This window comes from Leuciscus leuciscus (assembly GCF_965113295.1).
Source record: "Leuciscus leuciscus genome assembly, chromosome: 13".
NCBI lineage: Eukaryota > Metazoa > Chordata > Actinopteri > Cypriniformes > Leuciscidae > Leuciscus > Leuciscus leuciscus.
The window spans coordinates 936945-960113 of record NC_138737.1 but is presented as its reverse complement, the minus strand read 5'-3'; the positions used below and the strand labels follow the sequence as shown (position 1 = coordinate 960113).

The 23169-nt window shown below is 37.8% G+C and overlaps 1 protein-coding gene across 3 annotated transcripts; it reads right to left on the bottom strand.

Moving 5' to 3' along the window:
* Positions 1-544: 544 nt before the first annotated feature.
* ark2cb (arkadia (RNF111) C-terminal like ring finger ubiquitin ligase 2Cb) lies at positions 545-23129 on the bottom strand. 3 transcript variants are annotated; one of them, XM_082188916.1, is made up of 9 exons: positions 22663-23129; positions 14695-14983; positions 13084-13212; positions 12877-13000; positions 11642-11746; positions 7787-7882; positions 5575-5628; positions 5075-5178; positions 545-4992 (listed from the first exon to the last, which is right to left on the bottom strand). In XM_082188916.1, the coding sequence occupies exons 1-9, from the start codon at positions 22721-22723 to the stop codon at positions 4875-4877; spliced, it is 1080 nt and encodes a 359-aa protein (XP_082045042.1). In that variant the 5' UTR covers positions 22724-23129; the 3' UTR covers positions 545-4874. The 3 variants fall into 3 exon arrangements, with proteins under 3 accessions (XP_082045042.1, XP_082045043.1, XP_082045044.1); XM_082188917.1 differs by having other exon boundaries at positions 13084-13209; XM_082188918.1 differs by lacking the exon at positions 5575-5628 and having other exon boundaries at positions 13084-13209; positions 22663-22864.
* Between the last annotated feature and the right edge of the window lie 40 nt (positions 23130-23169).

Sequence of the window (23169 nt, the reverse complement as noted above, 5' to 3'; positions counted from 1 at the left end):
CCCCCTTTACTTTATTGACTCATGACTCCTGAATAGATTAACTATCATTAAATGTGTTAGTTTCCCTAATGCCCAATTGCCTTGAATTTGTTTAGAACAATAGTTAAGAAAAATGTCAAGTGTAAGTTAAATGATTTGGAGATTTTAGTGTGCATAACAGTTTTCAGACCTGCACACTTCCAAGACCAAGTGTGTGTATTACTGGGACAAGACTCATACCCAGAATAAGCAGCACAGATGTAGATGACAGAGATCTATGCATGAAACAACAATGAAAGATTTTTTTTTTTTTAGGCATTTTCAACATTTTATTTGAAAAAACACATACAAAAAGGGTCATATACAAGACAAGAAATTAAAAAAGAAAGAAAAATTTGGGTTAAGCTATGCAACTTTTTGCATCATCATTAGTAATAAATACAGTACAAAATCCACCAAAAGTGAATCTAAGATTTTCTTCATTTTTTTTTTTACGCAATATACACTTATCTAGTTATCATACATTATAATCACCAAGCTATTGCTTAAATATTGTCAATACATATTTTTCTACTTGAGCTATAAAATATTCATGTCAGAAAACATTGCGCAGTAACAGCACACAGCAGTGTCTTGTACAAAGAGCCACTTCCCTTTCACTGGCAGGTTATTCAACTAGTTTTTTTTTCTTTTTTTCTTTTCTTTTTATGTCAGCAGCAGAAAAAACATCAGAAATATTTATGGTAAAATATTTTAACATATGTATCCATTCTCATACGCATATTAAAACCTGAGAAAGACATGCATTACAGAGCTTGTGCTTTAGGATCTACGGTTCAGTCTGTTAGCGAAACATGACACTACTATTGCTTATGTCCAAAATCTGCTGGAGAGATGGATCAAATCAAGAGACTTTAAGGCTACACAGGCTAGAAACACAAATCATACAATATAAAGCCATTTTTTCTTTTTCCGCGTATAGGAAACAATCTCTACAGGTGTAGAAAGTAACTGTTATTCCAGGTACAGATTGTTTTGCATGGCAGGAAACGCAATTATTTCACTGGAGACGAGAGTTATCTGCCGTATCGATGAGCTATAGTGTAAAACACAATGCAGTGTTGACAGATTATTAGGGGGGTTGAAGTTAAACACAGGGTTCGTACAAGGTGCTTAAAGTGCTTCAATTGAACTTTTGAAATGTAAGTCCTTGAAAAACCCATGAAAACAGCCATATTTATGAAAAAAAATTGAATTATTGAAAGACAATATATGTGAAAGTAGTGTTTAAAACACAAAATTAACGCTGCAGCCCGTCTGATATCGATATAGAGCAATTTGGCATGGCTACGAGCGTGATATTGCTCATATAAATATCCTAGTATATGATACATCTTTCATTCTTCAGGTCAATCATATATTAATCAGTTTGAATAAGGAAAGCGATATCTTTGTCATAGTATCCTTTCAATGGTTAAGTAACCACAGTCATTGCTTTGTGTTGCTCTTTATTTGTACCATCTACTTCGCATTTTTTGAATTTGAAAGATAATAAAGATATAGCCAAAAAAAGTAGTGCTTGAAAAGTGACATTTTACTTTACAGTATCTGTACGAACCCTGTAAATAACCTGACGTGGTAAAATGGTGAATTATGACAGACATATACGGCAGCTACACTAGAATGTACCACAACACGACCTGCATTCAACATTTAAAGCCCCTTATATGAAGTACCGATACGAATCCAAAGGCAAAGGAAAACGCTACTGATGGGAAAAAATAAGCATAACTCAAAGTTAAAGCCACATGGGCACAAGACAAGCAGCTCTAATCAATCACAGTAAGCGCTGAACTCGCTCCTCACGACTGAAAACAGATCGTTCGCAGGACGACAGTGAGAGGCAGCAAAGCTGAGAGTGCAAAAACAGCAGAGACATGCAAAACAAGTCCAGTTGGTCTACGAGCTCACAGCTGAACGACTCTTTGAAATCGCATTAATGGAATGTAACCAAAAAACTACAGCACCACATACTAGCACGCTTCAGCACGCCCTGCTGGGGAGTTCAGCTTGTTTTGACACCTAGCCCCTTTAAAGTACAACCGCATGCAAAAGCACTCCCATTAAAGTATAGCACAATGAGGTATTTATACACACGTTATGCTGACGGAAATAAATAAACCAATCGATTACATTGCGATACTAGCTCAGAACTTAAATACGCACCCATAGTAGGTGAAGTTAGTCATAAATTATGATTGTTAAATACTTAAGGCATTTCGACGCACAATATCATGTGTAAACTATGAAACGCGGACGGACGATGGAAAAAAAGATCACGCGACGATCGAAAACAAGAAAATGCTTCCAACTTCCTGGCTTCCGCTCCAAGCAGCTGAACGCTTGAATTCGGGAAAAGTTGCAAAAGCAAAGTCAAGAACTTCTGCTACGGAAAAACAGTCACGTACATTGAAAGTGGTCAGTGAGGCAACAACTATCGTGTAGGGATGCACCATATATCGGCCACCGTATCGGTATCGGCCGATACATGTTCATTTTTAATGTTATCGGCCCGATAAGAACATTTGGGCCGATATTTCAAAGCACATAAATAATGGATTCATTTCCTTCAGCTGAGATACTTCAGATGCGCACTGATCAACATGATGGTTTTGAATTGCTTGAAATATTGTTGAAATTACTTCAAAAAGGAAAATACGTTTAAGTGCAGCATGCAGCGCAGATCTGTCATATCTCTGTCATATCTCTGTCATATCTCTGTCAGATCTGGCTACATAAAAGAACATTATATATAGTTGTGTGCTTGGGTCATGGCTTTTAATGGTGAGAGTTTTGTTTTTGTAATCAGGCTCTCAAAACTAAATTTGGATTTAGATTTATCTGCAAATATATCGGTTATCGGCTTTCAAATAGAAAGAGTTATCGGTACCCATCAAAATTTGGATCTAGATTTATCGGCCAATATATCGGTTATCGGCATTAAAATATAAAGAGTTATCGGTATCGGCAAAACATTTTATTTCGATTTAGCGGCCAATATATCGGTTATCGGCTTTCAAATTTAAAGAGTTATCGGTATCGACCAAAATTTGGATCTAGATTTATTGGCCAATATATCAGTCATTGGCTTTCAAATCTAAAAAATTATCAGTATCAACAAAAATTTGGATCTAGATTTATTGGCCAATATATCAGTCATTGGCTTTCAAATCTAAAAAATTATCAGTATCAACAAAAATTTGGATCTAGATTTACCGGCCAATATATCGGTTATCGGCTTTCAAATATAAAGAGTTATTGGTATCGACCAAAATTTGGATCTAGATTTATCAGCCAATATATCGGTTATCGGCTTTCAAATATAAAGAGTTATCAGTATCGACCAAAATTTGGATCTAGATTTACCGGCCAATATATCGGTTATCGGCTTTCAAATTTAAAGAGTTATCGGTATCGACCAAAATTTGGATCTAGATTTATTGGCCAATATATCAGTTATTGGCTTTCAAATCTAAAAAATTATCAGTATCAACAAAAATTTGGATCTAGATTTACCGGCCAATATATCGGTTATCGGCTTTCAAATATAAAGAGTTATCGGTATCGACCAAAATTTGGATTTAGATTTATCGGCCAATATATCGGTTATCGGCTTTCAAATATAAAGAATTATCGGTTATCATAACACCAAAGTCTTCATATTGGTGCATCCCTATTATCGTTACGCAAAGAAACTGTGCTGTTAAAAAAGTCTGCTTCCTTGTTTTTTTTGTGTGTGTTTTATTTTTTTTGGGGAATGAGTGCACGATACGCAAGGAAACAGCTTACTCAAGTGCAAATGCAAAAAAGCAGGGAAACGATCACACGCTTCATCAGAACGTGAGTGCATTTACAAAAATAACCACTAACTACAGTAAGACAACAATAAATAACTTGTTTTGTTTTTTCCAGCATCGCAGCTACTTATGTCGAGAAGCTGTACCAGCCCCGCGCGGACACAGCTTGGCAAGAGAAGAGAAATAAAACCAGAAAGAGTGATCGTGAAGAACAGCCTTAGAAAAGTTATGTTTGGTTTCTATAAAACAAATGGCTTTACTCCCTTGTCATGTCCTCTAGAAATGGCAGCAAACAGGTTTCATGCACATTATGACTCTACAAGCGAGACCACGAGTCACAGAGCGAATGGAAACACAGAGTTATGCCGTTACTATTCGACGTGTGCTTGTGCTACAGGCATTAAGGTACATGTTTCACTCGCGGTGACTTCGGAGACGCTTCGAGAACACAGTGTCTTCAGGATTAGTAGGACGTCCTCGCGTCACGTTTCCCAGAAGAACCCGGGCTCTCGCTTCAACATGCATTTTAGTGGATACGTTTCTAAGCGTTGGACAAAATGCAGACTGTCACAGTTCATTATCAAGCCTGGCCTCACGATTACATACGAACGTCAAGCATCATCTCCGATAATTACACACACGACGACGACTGAGCGCTTTTCAACACTTCTCTCATTCGCTCATGATGTGTTTTTTCCACAAATGATTCGTTCGACTACGTTTAAAGAAGTTCATGACCAACCACGTGTGATATGCTGTAATGCTTCATCCGTGACCCACTGAGAACATTTGGTTGGTCATCGTTCCCCCGTCCTAAACACACTCACTCAAACACACACACATCGAGAGCACTTTGACTGAAACCATCTTCATCGACAGACTCGTTCTTCTCCACTCTTCTCTGTTCTTATGGTCATTTGGCTCAGAAGGCAAAGGTCAGAGGTGAGAGTGGTGATGGAGATGACACACATTTTGGCAAAGTGCCCACGAGGGGACGAAGAAAGACGACAGGACTTTTCGCTAGTGCTACACGAGACATCAGCTATCAGGGGACAACTGCGTCTCAATGTCTACCCTGCAGATGGGACACTTCTTATTGGTCGCCAGCCACTGGTCAACACAAGCCTGATGGAAGAGGTGCATGCAGGGTAATCTCCTGAGAAAAGAACGAAAAACGGAAGTTAATCGCCACCGTTTTCATTAGGAGATCAATGAAAGTGAGTGTCGAGCAGAACTACCTGACGTCCTCTCCGTCTTCGAGCATCGAGAGGCATATTGTGCATTTCTCATCCGTGTCGAGCTCCTCTTCATACATGCTGATCTTCAGATCTAGAGGTCTTCTCTGCGGATCACATGCTCAGTTATTAGACACATGCTTTCTTTTAATCCAATAGCAATTTACACTTAAGAAATTACAGGTTCAACCAAGTGTACAAAAGTAAGACGTATCAATTAAATTCTCCAGCAGCCTTGGGCTAACATCCACAGCATCTCCATTTTATTTATATTTATATATATTTATGTGACCTGTGCTGGCAAAATGAATTGCAATGAGCACATTTTCAAATATGAGCTATTGTTATTTTCACATTCTCCATTAAAAAAACAACAACTTAAAACTGATTTGTTGGAATCAGACAAAAAATGATTGAGCTGCACATGTCTGTAAAGTCGACAGAGTCAATTTTGAGAAAAAGTTTTCTGAAGGTTCCAAAACAAAATCACCTAGCAAACATACCTTAACATCCCTGGTAATAACACCAAACTTGGCACACACCAAGTCATAACATATCTATAGGAAAAATATATATTAAACTTTTTTCCCCATGATACCACAATTATTAGATTAACATTTATTTGTTTTAACATTTCATTTAACAGACAGCCTACAGTATATAGTCAGACCTACTGTACCGCACGGATGTAATATAATGTTACAATGTTAATGTTATTTCCCCTAACAGTTAAAGGAACACAGCGACTTTTTGGGACTTTAGCTTATTCACCGTATCCCCCAGAGTTAGATATGTCCATACATACCCTTTTCATCTCCGTGCGTGCCGTAACTCTGTCTGACGCACCCACCGCTAGCCTAGCTTAGCACAAAACTGGAGGTAAACGGCTCCGCCCAAGTAGCAGTGCTTCGCCTTCTGAGAATATAGTTCCAAGTATGTATACGGTCAGAAGATGGCTGTGTCTCATGTGACCTTGTTAAAATGTTGGCGTTATTTTGTCACTTATTGGGAGCAGTATGCTAGCTGGAGCCATTTACCTCCAGTCTTTGTGCTAAGCTAGGCTAGCGGTGGGTGCGTCAGACAGAGTTACGGCACGCACGGAGATGAGAAGGGTATGTATGGACTTATCTAACTCTGGGGGATACGGGGAATAAGCTAAAGTCCCAAAAAGTCGCCGTGTTCCTTTAACCAAACGTTCAGTTAACACATAACAGATGTTTGCGTGAACACTCACCTACACAGATATTTTGAAATAGTCTACTGTAAATCAGTATACAGTATGTGTATATCGAGATCGCATGCTGTCTTTGTGCACACGATCGGTCAGTCAGCGCGAATAAGCTCGTTTTGTTTGTTTACATCAGCATGAGTTTGAAAATCACATTTCATTTGTTCCGACTCAAGCCATCTTGAATTCGCTTTGAATATTCACAAAAATGGAATACTGCGTTTTACAACGATTAACGATACCGAACTTGTGCTGAGGGGAAGCGCGAGGAGCGAGCAGAGGAAAACCGCATGTTTAATGGACAAAAGAAAGGTACCCAGATAACACACGTACATCACGGAGACGTCTATTTGACGTATTTTTTAGAGTGTTTTCTCATCTGCAATACGTCTGACATCCTGTCAGATGTCAAATAGACGTTTAGAAGATGCCTTTAAGATGATTTAGAATGTATGTTAAACTGACATCTTAAAGATGTCTATCAGATGTTAGTAAACAGCAGATGATTTCCAGATGAAGTGATCTTTAACAGACATCTTGCAGACGTACGTGTGCTATCTGGGTATTTCTCTCGTAAAACGCACAAATAAAGAAACTTTTTAGATGTTTAATTGCTATTTGGAGCATTGAGATCGCTAGACGAGGGCTTTATCAACTCATTTTTGTGAAAACTTCAAAATCGACCAAAATTTTTCACTTGTTTTACCTGTAGCTCGAAATGATCCCATGCGCATTCTCATTCCCTTTGCCAGCACGGGTCTCACTCTCATGATTACATGTTATTTACACAAAAGCAGTAAAAAAAAAATTCAGCCGAACCTCTTTGAACTAAAATATTTACTGAAGAGATTTACAGTTAATATTTCAATAATTTAACATCACATTCACATGGTCACGGTTCTATGATGTTGGTTAATGATCACGTGACATGAGCATAAACATAAAATATTTAATCTTTTTTATTTTCTTTCTCTTTTGATTTTTATATCAATATAGTACATGTGGTTTTCCTATTGAAAGCTAGAAACAAGTTTGGTCAAAAGTAGTTGGATTATGTGGTAACACTTTACAATAAGGTTCATTAGTTAAGTTAATGTATTAACTAATATGAACTAACCATGAGCAATCCATTTGTTACTGTATTTATTCATCTTTGTTAACGTTAGTTAATAAAAATCCAACTGTTCATTGTTAGTTCATGTTAGTTCACAGTGCATTAACTAATGTTAACAAGATTTTAATAAAGTATTAGTAAATGTTGAAATTAACATTAACAAAGATTAATAAATGCTGTATAAGTGCAGTTCATTATTAGTTCATAATTAACGAACCTTATTGTAAAGTGTTACCGATTATGTTACCTAAAATGTGTAATCTAATTGATAATGTCACTAAATACAATTTCCCAGTAATGGACGACAATTATGTGATGCATAAATACATAAATAAAAAATTAGAATATAATATACATTTTTAGTAATGTTTACCTTTTTATACTTGTGAGGAAAGGTAAACCTCTCGATGGTGGTCTGCACAGCCCCTCGGTTCACATTTCCCAGTCTGTCCTCCAACTGCAGGAGCTCCTGGAATAAAACCACAGCGAAACATCAGATGAGATCATGAGATCTGAACACGTGTGATGAAGAACATCAGATGAGATCATGAGATCTGAACACGTGTGATGAAGAACACCATCTGAGATCATGAGATCTGAACACGTGTGATGAAGAACACCATCTGAGATCATAAGATCTGAACACGTGTGATGAAGAAGACCATCTGAGATCATGAGATCTGAACACGTGTGATGATGAAGAACACCATCTGAGATCATGAGATCTGAACACGTGTGATGAAGAAGAAGACCATCTGAGATCATGAGATCTGAACACATGTGATGATGAAGAACACCATCTGAGATCATGAGATCTGAACACGTGTGATGAAGAACACCATCTGAGATCATGAGATCTGAACACGTGTGATGAAGAAGAAGACCATCTGAGATCATGAGATCTGAACACATGTGATGATGAAGAACACCATCTGAGAACATGAGATCTGAACACATGTGATGATGAAGAACACCATCTGAGATCAGTAGATCTGAACACATGTGATGAAGAACACCATCTGAGATCATGAGATCTGAACACGTGTGATGAAGAACACCATCTGAGATCATGAGATCTGAACACGTGTGATGAAGAAGAAGAACATCTGAGATCATGAGATCTGAACACGTGTGATGAAGAACATCATCTGAGATCATGAGATCTGAACACGTGTGATGAAGAACACCATCTGAGATCATGAGATCTGAACACGTGTGATGAAGAAGAAGACCATCTGAGATCATGAGATCTGAACACATGTGATGATGAAGAACACCATCTGAGAACATGAGATCTGAACACATGTGATGATGAAGAACACCATCTGAGATCAGTAGATCTGAACACGTGTGATGAAGAACACCCTCTGAGATCATGAGATCTGAACACGTGTGATGAAGAACACCATCTGAGATCATGAGATCTGAACACGTGTGATGAAGAAGAACATCTGAGATCATGAGATCTGAACACGTGTGATGAAGAACACCATCTGAGATCATGAGATCTGAACACGTGTGATGATGAAGAACACCATCTGAGATCTGAACACGTGTGATGATGAAGAACACCAGATGAGATCATGAGATCTGAACACGTGTGATAAGAAGACCATCTGAGATCATGAGATCTGAACACGTGTGATGATGAAGAACACCATCTGAGATCATGAGATCTGAACACGTGTGATGATGAAGAACACCAGATGAGATCATGAGATCTGAACACATGTGATGATGAAGAACACCATCTGAGATCATGAGATCTGAACACATGTGATGATGAAGAACACCATCTGAGATCATGAGATCTGAACACGTGTGATGATGAAGAACACCATCTGAGATCATGAGATCTGAACACGTGTGATGAAGAACACCATCTGAGATCATGAGATCTGAACACGTGTGATGATGAAGAACACCAGATGAGATCATGAGATCTGAACACGTGTGATGAAGAACACCATCTGAGATCATGAGATCTGAACACGTGTGATGAAGAACACCATCTGAGATCATGAGATCTGAACACGTGTGATGATGAAGAACACCATCTGAGATCATGAGATCTGAACACGTGTGATGAAGAACACCATCTGAGATCATAAGATCTGAACACGTGTGATGATGAAGAACACCAGATGAGATCATGAGATCTGAACACGTGTGATGAAGAACACCATCTGAGATCATGAGATCTGAACACGTGTGATGAAGAACACCATCTGAGATCATGAGATCTGAACACGTGTGATGATGAAGAACACCATCTGAGATCATGAGATCTGAACACGTGTGATGAAGAACACCATCTGAGATCATAAGATCTGAACACGTGTGATGATGAAGAACACCAGATGAGATCATGAGATCTGAACACGTGTGATGAAGAACACCATCTGAGATCATGAGATCTGAACACGTGTGATGAAGAACACCATCTGAGGTCATGAGATCTGAACAAGTGTGATGATGAACACCATCTGAGATCATGAGATCTGAACACGTGTGATGATGAAGAACACCATCTGAGATCATGAGATCTGAACACGTGTGATGATGAAGAACACCAGATGAGATCATGAGATCTGAACACGTGTGATGATGAAGAACACCATCTGAGATCATGAGATCTGAACACGTGTGATGAAGAACACCAGATGAGATCATGAGATCTGAACACGTGTGATGAAGAACACCATCTGAGATCATGAGATCTGAACACGTGTGATGATGAAGAACACCAGATGAGATCATGAGATCTGAACATGTGTGATGAAGAACACCATCTGAGATCTGAACACGTGTGATGATGAAGAACACCAGATGAGATCATGAGATCTGAACACATGTGATGATGAAGAACACCATCTGAGATCATGAGATCTGAACACGTGTGATGAAGAACACCATCTGAGATCATGAGATCTGAACACGTGTGATGATGAAGAACACCATCTGAGATCATGAGATCTGAACACGTGTGATGATGAAGAACACCATCTGAGATCATGAGATCTGAACAAGTGTGATGATGAACACCATCTGAGATCATGAGATCTGAACACGTGTGATGATGAAGAACACCATCTGAGATCATGAGATCTGAACACGTGTGATGATGAAGAACACCAGATGAGATCATGAGATCTGAACACGTGTGATGATGAAGAACACCATCTGAGATCATGAGATCTGAACACGTGTGATGATGAAGAACACCAGATGAGATCATGAGATCTGAACACGTGTGATGAAGAACACCATCTGAGATCATGAGATCTGAACACGTGTGATGATGAAGAACACCAGATGAGATCATGAGATCTGAACATGTGTGATGAAGAACACCATCTGAGATCTGAACACGTGTGATGATGAAGAACACCAGATGAGATCATGAGATCTGAACACATGTGATGATGAAGAACACCATCTGAGATCATGAGATCTGAACACGTGTGATGAAGAACACCATCTGAGATCATGAGATCTGAACACGTGTGATGATGAAGAACACCAGATGAGATCATGAGATCTGAACATGTGTGATGAAGAACACCATCTGAGATCTGAACACGTGTGATGATGAAGAACACCAGATGAGATCATGAGATCTGAACACATGTGATGATGAAGAACACCATCTGAGATCATGAGATCTGAACACGTGTGATGATGAAGAACACCATCTGAGATCATGAGATCTGAACACGTGTGATGATGAAGAACACCAGATGAGATCATGAGATCTGAACACGTGTGATGAAGAACACCATCTGAGATCATGAGATCTGAACACGTGTGATGATGAAGAACACCAGATGAGATCATGAGATCTGAACATGTGTGATGAAGAACACCATCTGAGATCTGAACACGTGTGATGATGAAGAACACCAGATGAGATCATGAGATCTGAACACATGTGATGATGAAGAACACCATCTGAGATCATGAGATCTGAACACGTGTGATGATGAAGAACACCATCTGAGATCATGAGATCTGAACACGTGTGATGATGAAGAACACCAGATGAGATCATGAGATCTGAACACGTGTGATGAAGAACACCAGATGAGATCATGAGATCTGAACACGTGTGATGAAGAACACCATCTGAGATCATGAGATCTGAATACGTGTGATGAAGAAGACCATCTGAGATCATGAGATCTGAACACATGTGATGATGAAGAACACCATCTGAGGCGTGACGTACCTCGTAACTCTCCCGCACTGCAGACGCGTGTCGAGACGGGCTGAGGCCTTGAAGAGCCAGCAGGTGTAACTGAGGATATGGGTAATTTCTGATCTCATGGACGACCTGTGCAGGACAACACCATTCATTAACATACAACAGCAATGAACAATTGGATTTTGAGGCTTTTAGAAGAGCATGTGAGGCATGCATTTAAAAAACAAATGTGTTTTGCGTGTCGCAGCATGACTTATATAAGTCGCAGCATATTTTGCATGATTAAAAAATGGGACTTTGGAAAATACAGTAGCTTAAAGGGCTCCTTGATTATGATTTGACTTTTCTAACTTTAGTTAGTGTGTAATGTTGCTGTTTGAGCATAAACAACATCTGCAAAATTACGACGCTCAAAGTTCAATGCAAAGAGAGATTTTCTTTTACAGAAATAGCTTTTTAAGGACTACAACAAACGGCTGGTAGGAACTACAACGAGCTTCTTCCTGGGTTGGTGACATCACAAACCTTAAAATGTACATAAACCCCGCCCCCGGGAACACGCAACACAGAGGTGAGGTGTTGGGCTGCTTTAGAGAAGAGGAAGAGTTGCTGTCACTGTTAAAATATATTTTGAACACTGTTCCTGAAGATTATGACCTCAACGTTTGTCTGTGCGCTGCACATTTTACAGAGAACAGCTTCCAGAAGAGAGTATATGTAGGCTATACGCACAAAAGCTTCTCCTGAGAGACGGAGCCGTTCACAATATGTCGGGACAATCTGTTGTTTATGGATCACAACTATGTCTTATTAATTGTAGTTGTGTTTTCTATTAACAGTTCCAATTATAAGCTTTATGTAGTTGCTACTATAACTATGATTGGTTCATATGGTTATGAAGGGCACATATCACAGCACATTTCATATTTCGGAAGGAGGAGCTTCAGCGAAAACGACGCGTTCAACCAGACTGGGGAGAGAGGAGCTGTAATAATGTAAAATATGTGAAAAATAATGCGTTTTTGAACAATCAAGCATGAAAACCTATTCTAGTACACCCCAAAAACAAAATCAAGACTTTGTAAAAGGGCGTAATAGCACTCCTTTAAATAGCGTAAACAGTGGCACTGGCAACGCCAAGTTCATGGGTTCGATTCCCAGGGAATGCATGAACTGATCAAATGTATAGGTTTAATGCAATGCAAGTCGTGTCTGCCAAACGCATACATGTTTGTGTGATTGGAAAGGCGCAGACTGACCACTTGTGCCGAGGTGTTGTTCCTGGGGAAGTGATGCAGGCGTGGAGAGGTCAGGTAATGCTGATAATGCTGAGTGAGAGGAGAGACGTGATACTGTGGCAGGCCTGGATCCACACTCAGATCCCTGAACACAAACACACCACAGATGTCAGTAGATCAGAGCCGAGACTGAGGACTAGTTTACGCGGTATCTGAACACGGACGCACCAGTCTGTTCCTTCGGCAAGGTAGCGCGGCTGCTGTGGGACCGGCGCCGGGATGTGAAAGGATTGTGGGTAATCATACGGCGGGCGCAGCGTCTGCGGATGGGGAAGAGTTCGGTCTGAAGCGTGTCTGCTGGGAAAAATCAGAATGAAATTGTTAGAACATGACAAAGATCTAGTTTTAAAGTGTAGTCAATAATTAAGAGAAATCAATACTTTTATTCATCAAGGACACATTAAATTGATCAAAATTGACAGTAAAGACATTTATAATGTTACAAAAGATTCTATTTCAAATAAATGCTGTTCTTTTGAACTTGAAAAAATTGTACACAACTGTTTTCAACATTGATAATAATCATAAATGTTTCTTGAGCATCAAATCATCATATTAGAATGATTTGTGAAGGATCATGTGACACTGAAGACTGGAGTAATGATGCTGAATATTCAGCTTTGATCACAGGAATAAATTACACATATATTCACATAAAAAACATTAATATTAAATTGTAAAAAATATTGAACAATATTACCGTGGGTTTTTTTTATCAAATAAATGCAGCCTTGGTGAGCACAAGACTTAATTTTTTTTTTAAAAGGCATGTATATGAGGTCGACTTTGACTTCTGATCTTTGGTGAGCTTAAGAGACTTCTTTTAAAACCATAAAAAATCTTACTGATTCGACTTCTGGTTGAGTTTTAAACACACCTGTGCTGTGGGAGTATCCTAAACATTTCTGATTCTGATTTAAAACTTTACGGATTACTGATTCTGATTTAAAAACTTTACGGATTACTGATTTAAAACTTTACGGATTACTGGTTCTGATTTAAAACTTTACTGATTACTGATTTAAAACTTTACTGATTCTGATTAAAAACTTTACTGATTCTGTTTAAAATGACTGATTCGACTTGTGGTCTGGTTGAAACACACCTGTGCTGTGGGAGTATCCTAAAAACTTTACTGATTCTGATTTAGAACTTTACGGATTCTGATTTAGAACTTTACGGATTCTGATTTAGAACTTTACGGATTCTGATTTAAAACTTTACGGATTACTGCTTCTGATTTAGAACTTTACGGATTCTGATTTAGAACTTTACGGATTCTGATTTAGAACTTTACGGATTCTGATTTAAAACTTTACGGATTACTGATTCTGATTTAGAACTTTACGGATTCTGATTTAAAACTTTACGAATTACGGATTCTGATTTAAAACTTTACGAATTACGGATTCTGATTTAAAACTTTACGGATTCTGATTTAGAACTTTACGGATTCTGATTTAAAACTTTACTGATTCTGATTTAGAACTTTACTCATTCTGATTTAGAACTTTACGGATTCTGATTTAGAACTTTACGGATTCTGATTTAAAACTTTACGGATTACGGATTCTGATTTAAAACTTTACGGATTCTGATTTATAACTTTACGGATTCTGATTTATAACTTTACGGATTCTGATTTATAACTTTACGGATTCTGATTTATAACTTTACGGATTCTGATTTAAAACTTTACGGATTACTGATTCTGATTTAAAACTTTACTGATTCTGATTTAAAATGACTGATTCGACTTGTGGTCTGGTTGAAACACACCTGTGCTGTGGGAGTATCCTCCTGTGCTGCGCCTCCAGGATCTGCTGCTGGATGAGGTATTGCTGGTGTAAAGCCTGAGGTAGGAATGATGGGGTCGAGATGTCCTGGAACGGAGGCGCTGGTATATGGTTGAGCGGGGCGTGTGGTTGACCCAGGTGAGGGCTCATTCCCGTGGGAGATTGTCCTGGATGGGGCATTGGGAAATCAACAGGGATCTGGGCCTGAGGGCCTACGTGGAAATGCCGGCAAGAGGTAGCATGACTGTGCTGATGCCTGTTAAAATGAGATCCTGCAAGAACAATGACATCACAGCCAATTATGAGTGGGATTAAACGAATGCTGGAGGCTTGGCCTTCATCGTCTTCATCGAACTTCCAGAAGAAATGAATGGTCAGCAGTGGGTGTGATGGGAAATGAAGAGAAGAGGGGAGTGAGTTGTGTTTGAATGGCATGTTAGTCTGTTAGCAGTGAATGTAGTTACATACACACAGTCAGTGTTTGAGATTGTAAATCAGAAAGATTATTTTATTTCATTTTGAAAATATTTTTTTCAATTTTTTAATGCAATTTTTAAGGAGATTTTTTGTTATTTTATTTACCTTTAAATTACTCGATTGGATAGTAATTTAAGCACATTCCTCACATTCTTTCAACTTAAATTCAAAATAACTCACACTTTCATGCATAACCCTTTTAATTCAGCTCTAAATATCTTACATTGTGTGTCTTTGCCGACCTTTTGTGGAAAATATATAATATAACATGATATTTCATGACTCTATATGGCCTTATAGCTCTATATGGAGCAAATGAGCTGTTCCTCTGGGTCCTAAAGTCAGTTTCTCTTCAGTATGCATTCAGATACACATGTAGACATTATTAAATAATTTTTTGGTAAAGTTTTAGCATTTTTTGTTCGAATTTTGAGCATTTTTAGGTTTTCTATGTGTACTGAAGCATTCCTCGCATTCCATTCATTCCTAATGGGGTCAAATTGACCTGCGCCGGAAGGATTTGTTACTTTTTTAAATTTCAACCACAAATCTCCTCGAATACATTACATTTGTGTGTGTGTGTGTATTCGTGGTTCAAGTGCGACAAAAGTCCTGGGGTCTTGGACCCCTCTGATAAACACTCATTTAAAAAAAAAAATTTAAAAGAAATAAAATGTAAAAGAAAAAAAAGATTTTCGGGTCAAAATGACCCGAGGGAAGGATGATTAAATTAAATACATACACCTCTTTAGCTATTCATGGGTTTCATCAGGTCCCTTTCCACAGGTGTATTAATCAAGCACAATGCAGTCTGCATTCATAATCTAGGTGCTTGATTTTATACACCTGTGGAAAGGGACCTGATGAAACCCATGAATTGTCACGTGCCAGTGATTAACCCTCCGTGTGCCATAGGTTACACAATAACACACTTTCTTCCATCTTAAATAGTTTGACAAGTCTACTTTCCATTGCGTATTTCTCTAGTCCTGTGGCCTGTTGCATTAACATGTGTCTTAAGAACAGCAGTAGCCAATGGGTAATCAGTCCTACTTTTCAAATTCAAATTAGACCAGTGCACCTTTTAATTTAACCAACTTAAAGTAAGGACCAGTCTTAAAGAAAAAAGCTTGCTGAGTAATTAGTGTAATCAAGTTTATGCATCCAGCCACTGAGCTTCTCCGCTTAATAATAAGGTTGTTCTTCTTTCAGAACCAAACTGTGTGTGAATCCTCTATTATAAACACTATCCACTGACCCTAAACTTAACCTTAGCATAGCGTTGGTAGAACATCCTGATGCAGTTGTAAATTTGTAAATAAAACGAGACTATTGGTGCACATTTTACAAGAACATATTATTTCAGCCTTTCTACTGAAAAAAATCATGTTTAATTCAATGTGTTGCTTGTTATGGAAGCTTGTTTCCGCCACAGAATAAAAAAAGGTAAATGTAAATTTAACCTCGCAATTGTGTGTAATAAAGTCAGAACTGTGTGATATAAACTCACAATTGCAATCAAATAAACTCGCAATTCGGACTTTTTCTCAGAATTGCATGTTTATATCTCGCAATTCTGACTTTATAACACGCAAATGGGAGAAATACGTCAGAATTGCATGAAATAAAGTCGCAATTGAGTGTTATAAAGTCAGAATTGTGAGATAAACATTTATAGAAAATAAATATAATAAATAAATATATAATAAACAGATTAAATATTTATCTAGAATAAATGTTTTTAGAAAGAAATTCTATAAAGTCTAGAATTGGACTTTATAACTCAGAATTGCGAGATATAAACTCCCAATTGTGAGAAAAAGTCGCAATTATCTTTTAAAATGTTTTATTCTGTGGCGGAAACAAGCTTCCATCGCTTGTTGATTCTTTATAATTATTTGTGAAATCGACTTGAAAGTGAAAGTTGATGCAAATTAATCCAACACCAATTTTTCAAGTGTAGAGAACAACTGTTTCTCATGATCAGATCCATCTATTGTTTTTCAGAATGTTGACCTTTCCTTGATTGAGTGTATATCATCCTCTAAACAGAATTGACAACCATATTCAACAGCTGTGAACAGAAGAGCCTCATCCCAGCAGATCTGGGGTGCGTTTCCCAAAGCCAACTATGGTCGCAAGTCCCGTCGTTCCCAATAGAGTTCAATGGAAATTGTGATCATAGTTGGCCAGCGATGCTTTTGGGAAATGCACCCCAGAACGGGTCTAGAGTTATTTAGCCAATACGAAAGCAGACAAGAGTTGCTGGACAGCTGAAGGAATCCACAGATGCTTCAACTTCTCAGCCAAATGTCTGAGCACGCAGTAAACGTCTGGATTTAGATGTATTTTAATGCGAGCTGTTAGCCTGTCAAAAGCATTATCAATGAAAGCTTTGCGTTTTCCAATGACAGATCTTTGGATAAGTGTGTGGGAACCATTTTCCAAAGCAATATCCATGTGTAGGCTTTTAAAAACCCAATGACATGCGATTTGGCCAAAGTAGGACATCTTCCTGAATCAACATCCTCAATTGGTACTGGAAAAACAATCTTAGTCCTAACATTATCCCACCAAACATCAGAATCACGGCGGGTTAAGGACGTTGTTGAAGCTCTTAAGACTAAAATCTGATTGGATGATAGGAATGTTGTTCTAGGATGTTGGACACTCCTCATCTTAAGAAACATGTTTACTGGGATTTATCTCTGTGGATGTAGATTAACCCTTCAACTCGGTCCATAGAGCAACAATCACATCAGAAATCACAGGCTTTTGTAAGACATGCAGTTTGCATGCTTTATCATCACTGTACGAGAATATTTATTAATAGATCAACAATTACTTTAAATATAATGTCCTTTCCTGAAATGTCAGGGGGGGGGGGGGGGGAGATAACTTTGCACCATGCATTGAAATTAGGGATGCAACTATATGCAAATTTTGGCCGATATCGATAACCGATAAATCTTTATATTTGGAAGCCGATAACCGATATATCGGCCGATAAATCTAAATCCAAATTTGTATATCATTTTTGAGAGCCTGATTACAAAAACAAAATCTCGCTGTTAAATCCATGTTCCAAACACACAATTATAATGTTCTTATTATAATTTTATAATTTATATAATTATTTTTCCAATATTTTCCATTTTTGAAGTGAATCCAATCATATTTCAAGCAATTCAAGACCATCATGGGTTAGGTATCTCAGCTGAAGGAAATAATCCATTATTTATCAGCTTTAATATATCGGCCAAATGTTCTTATCGGGCCGATAACGCTAACATTAAAAATGAACATATATCGTCCGATACCGATATGGTGGCCGATATATTGCGCATCCATAATTAAAATAGACTGCATAGAAGTTATAGTTAAATCCCCTTTATTCAGAAGTACAACAGTATGAGATTTTAGGCTATATTTCACTGGATTATTAATAAAAGATTACCGGATGCTAAACTGAGTTTGTCGTGTTGTGATGAAGGTATCGGTTGGCTATTTACAAGACTACAAGTGAATGGGCAAATGAATCAACGCACCAGTTTATGGGCTTAAAAAACATGAGAATGCGTCAAAATTCATTATGAGAAAGAAAACTCCAAATGAACAAAAATAGTAGAAATGGATAAAAATGGCAGGAAAGCAAAATTAGCCATCTCTCCACTCTACTTCAGCTCAGAATGAGGGAACTGAAAACACACAAGCTTGACGAAATCATGTATAATGTGATCAATTGCTCAATGTGGTGTTCATGGGAGATTGAATAACAGAGATGAGATGTGTGGATATACCTGGACACACCACAGAGAAAGGCCACGTTTACATTGCATCCGGATCATTTACTGTGAGAAGACTTAAAGGTGCAGCGTTACGTGCTTCTCATTGGAAATGGATCTAATTTCTCTCTAAGATGTGGAAGGTCAAAGGTTATCGGTACAGTTGGGAACGCACACTGCACCTTCAAGTGCCTCGATGACGGGAATAAATGACCACGGATCAACTCATTGAGGTCTCATGATGAAAAAAGCCAGGAAAATCAGTCTATCGGTCACAGCAGAGGGAGGAGGTGGAGGGGGGAGACAATAAATGGAAATCAGCAAGAAGCACACTGGAGGTTAGGAAAAATACTATATTCTTTATTGAAAAATATTAGTATATGTGGATTTGTGTCATAATAATAAGTCCATGCAACAAATAAAACAACATTGACCAATAGCAAGGCCCACCATGCTCAGTACAGGGTTAACAGAACAAAAGCAACATCCAATGAGCAGATGCATCGGCTACAGCACATTACAGTACAGCAGGGTTCATCTTTACTACAGAAAGATTACATTGGAGTCTATTCAATGTAGAATCAAAAATAATAATAATGTGATTCATGCACTCAAGTCTATTACCAGAACAAAAGGTAGAGAAACCACAACCAAACAATAGACATTTGCATTGCTCTAATAGAGGATCTCAGTAGCAGTGCAGGAAATCAACATCCCTGCCAAATGGATGGCATTTTGGACGCTGTCAATTTGGAGGCAAACGAGCCAATCGGTGGGTGTTTGTGTCTGTTGTTTTTTGCTTTTCCTCTTAACATGATTGTGAATGATTGTGTAAAATCAGAAGGCGATGAATGAAGCACACGATATGCAGGTGACTATGGAAGCTCGTTTACGCCACGGAATAAAAAATAACATTTAAGAAGAATTCTCACAATTCGGACTTTTCTCGCTATTGCAATTCGGCTTTAGAAACTTATTGAAAACTTTTTTTTTTAAAGTCAGCATTGCGAGATATCGTGGAAGCTTGTTTACGCCACAGAATAATACTTTTTATTTAATTATTGTGACTTTTTATCTTGCAATTCAATTGCAACAATAAAGTCGCAATTGTGTTATATAATCAGACTTGCGTGATATAAAAGTCACAATTGTGTTATATAGTCAGACTTGCGTGATATAAAAGTCACAATTGTGTTATATAATCAGACTTGCGTGATATAAAAGTCACAATTGTGTTATATAGTCAGACTTGCGTGATATAAAAGTCACAATTGTGTTATATAGTCAGACTTGCGTGATATAAAAGTCACAATTATGTTAAATAGTCAGACTTGCATGATATAAAAGTCGCATTTGTGCTATATAGTCAGACTTGCGTGATATAAAAGTCGCAATTGTGCTATATAGTCAGACTTGCGTGATATAAAAGTCACAATTGTGTTATATAGTCAGACTTGCGTGATATAAAAGTCACAATTGTGTTATATAGTCAGACTTGCATGATATAAAAGTCGCAATTGTGCTATATAGTCAGACTTGTGTGATATAAAAGTCACAATTGTGTTATATAGTCAGACTTGCGTGATATAAAAGTCACAATTGTGTTATATAGTCAGACTTGCGTGATATAAAAGTCACAATTGTGTTATATAGTCAGACTTGCGTGATATAAAAGTCACAATTGTGCTATATAGTCAGACTTGCGTGATATAAGTCACAATTGTGTTATATAGTCAGACTTGCATGATATAAAAGTCACAATTGTGTTATATAGTCAGACTTGCGTGATATAAAAGTCGCAATTGTGCTATATAGTCAGACTTGCGTGATATAAAAGTCGCAATTGTGCTATATAGTCAGACTTGCGTGATATAAAAGTCACAATTGTGTTATAGTCAGACTTGCGTGATATAAAAGTCGCAATTGTGCTATATAGTCAGACTTGCGTGATATAGCCTAAAAGTCACAATTGTGTTATATAGTCAGACTTGCGTGATATAAAAGTAGCAATTGTGTTAGTCAGACTTGCGTGATATAAAAGTCACAATTGTGTTATACAGTCAGACTTGCGTGATATTAAAGTCACAATTGTGTTATATAGTCAGACTTGCATGATATAAAAGTCGCAATTGTGCTATAGTCAGAATTGCGTGATATAAAAGTCATAATTGTGTTATATAGTCAGACTTGCGTGATATAAAAGTCGCAATTGTGTTATATAGTCAGAATTGCGTGATATAAAAGTCGCAATTGTGTTAGTCAGAATTACGTGATCTAAAAGTCACAATTGTGTTAGTCAGAATTACGTGATCTAAAAGTCACAATTGTGTGTAATAAAGTCAGACTTGCGTGATATAAAAGTCGCAATTGTGTTATCGTGACAATCGTGAGTTATCACAATTCAGAGAAAAAGTGTCCGAATTGCAAGATAAAAAGTCACAATTACCTTTTTTTAATTCAGTGGTGGAAACAAGCTTCCATAAGATACAATGCGCAATTACCTTTTTATTATTATTATTATTTATTTCTATATTCCGTGATGGAAACAAGCTTCCATAGGTGACAGCTATAGGTGTGTGGGTTTGGTGATCATCCAAGCACAAAATGCATCCATTTTACAGGAATTTACATACATGTTGACTACCAAAGCTGGATGGGACATACATGAGTCACTCTTCTAGAGCTACTGATGTGGGTTAAACTACAGCACTTGACATACAGACAGTAGTTCACGCTCTAAATGTGTTAGCTCTGGTTTTAGTGTGTTTGTTCTCAGGAAGGGAGCAGATCTGAGATGTTTGTCGTCTTCTGATGGAAATAGGAAATGAGGAGGGATCAGAACACAGATGATCATTAAAACACAATGATCTGATAATGCAGAATGTAGATTCAGCCTCCATAGACTATGAGACAGGAGATAAGAACAGAAATAAAGCACATGAAATCAAACTATGAGACAGAAGATCAGAAACAGAAATCAAAAAAGCTTCATGAAATCAGTGATGGAGGTAAAGTTAGCAGCTCATCTCAACACAAGTTTCGTGTTTTCCCTCGTTAGACAATCAGCACATCGGTGTGTCAATGATTAAGTTCATGAAGTGTATCAAAAATAATACACTGCTTTAAACAAATCAGCTTTTGTCTGATGAAATGCAGGCATTCTGGGGCTTCAACACAAAATCTTACTTATTTAATTGAAATGAGCATTAAATCACTCTACTAGTAAATTATTGAACTGTTATTTATTGTCCGATAAGCTCAGGCCTTGAATTAGCATAGTTAGCTTTCTGAGGTAAAACCAAACCTCACAAATAAACCTCTACAAATACATACAGCGCTCAAGTACACGATAAAACAAATAGAAAATCTATCAAATCTACCGAATATCCCTCATATCAGCCAATCAATTGATTTTAAATGTATTTTAAAGTGAAATATGAAGCTGAAAGCGTCCATCTTGTCAGCTAGCTAGTAACAGATTAACGTTAACGTTACCGTTACCTCAGATCCGAATCAAACCTCACTGATTCGCTACATAAATACCAAATCACCTGTTTTTTTTTTATGAATATCCCCTCAGTATGGACCTAGAGCAGCATATAGATCAGTCATGAGGTTTAATAGTCATACATTAAACAAGCAAAAGGCCTTAGATGTGATCTTATCGTGATTTAATGTGTTATAAATACCTCTATTTCTCACTGAGCCAAAGACGGGAAGAACCAAATATCCGACATGAACTAACACCATCCTTCAGATCGTCTGTTTGATGAATACAGAGTGTAAACGGATGAATAAATAATGTACATTCAGCGGGATCATATGCAGTCAGTCACCGCGAGGACAAAGAGTGGCGGCGGGGTTCGATTCACAGAATCGTTCTATTGAATCGGTTCTTCTTAATGATTCAATCGAACCGATTCACAAGGCGTTTGTATTTCTCAAACGAATCTATGAATCACGTTCGATTGGAATGAACCGTCCGAATGAATCGGACTGTTCGAAGCTCGAAAGCAGCAGATTGCAGTTGGGGCGATGACATTATCTGACCACTAGAGGCGCCACTGTCATAAATACTTGTGTTTAACATGCATTCATTTTTCGCCAGTCTGACTTCAGATTCTGAAAGTTCTCTAATACGAACCGTAAACATAGCAACCCAATTCACATTCATTTACATGTGCATTATGAATTAC

Bases quoted from the DNA above. Each gene is read 5' to 3' on its own strand.
- ark2cb (XM_082188916.1), bottom strand. From the start codon at position 22,723: ATGGTGTTAGTTCATGTCGGATATTTGGTTCTTCCCGTCTTTGGCTCA. The intron at 7,883-11,641 runs GTACGTCACGCC...GTTTTATTCCAG, and splicing joins CAGTGCGGGAGAGTTACGAG to GAGCTCCTGCAGTTGGAGGA. The intron at 4,993-5,074 runs GTAGTTCTGCTC...TTCTTTTCTCAG, and splicing joins GAAGACGGAGAGGACGTCAG to GAGATTACCCTGCATGCACC.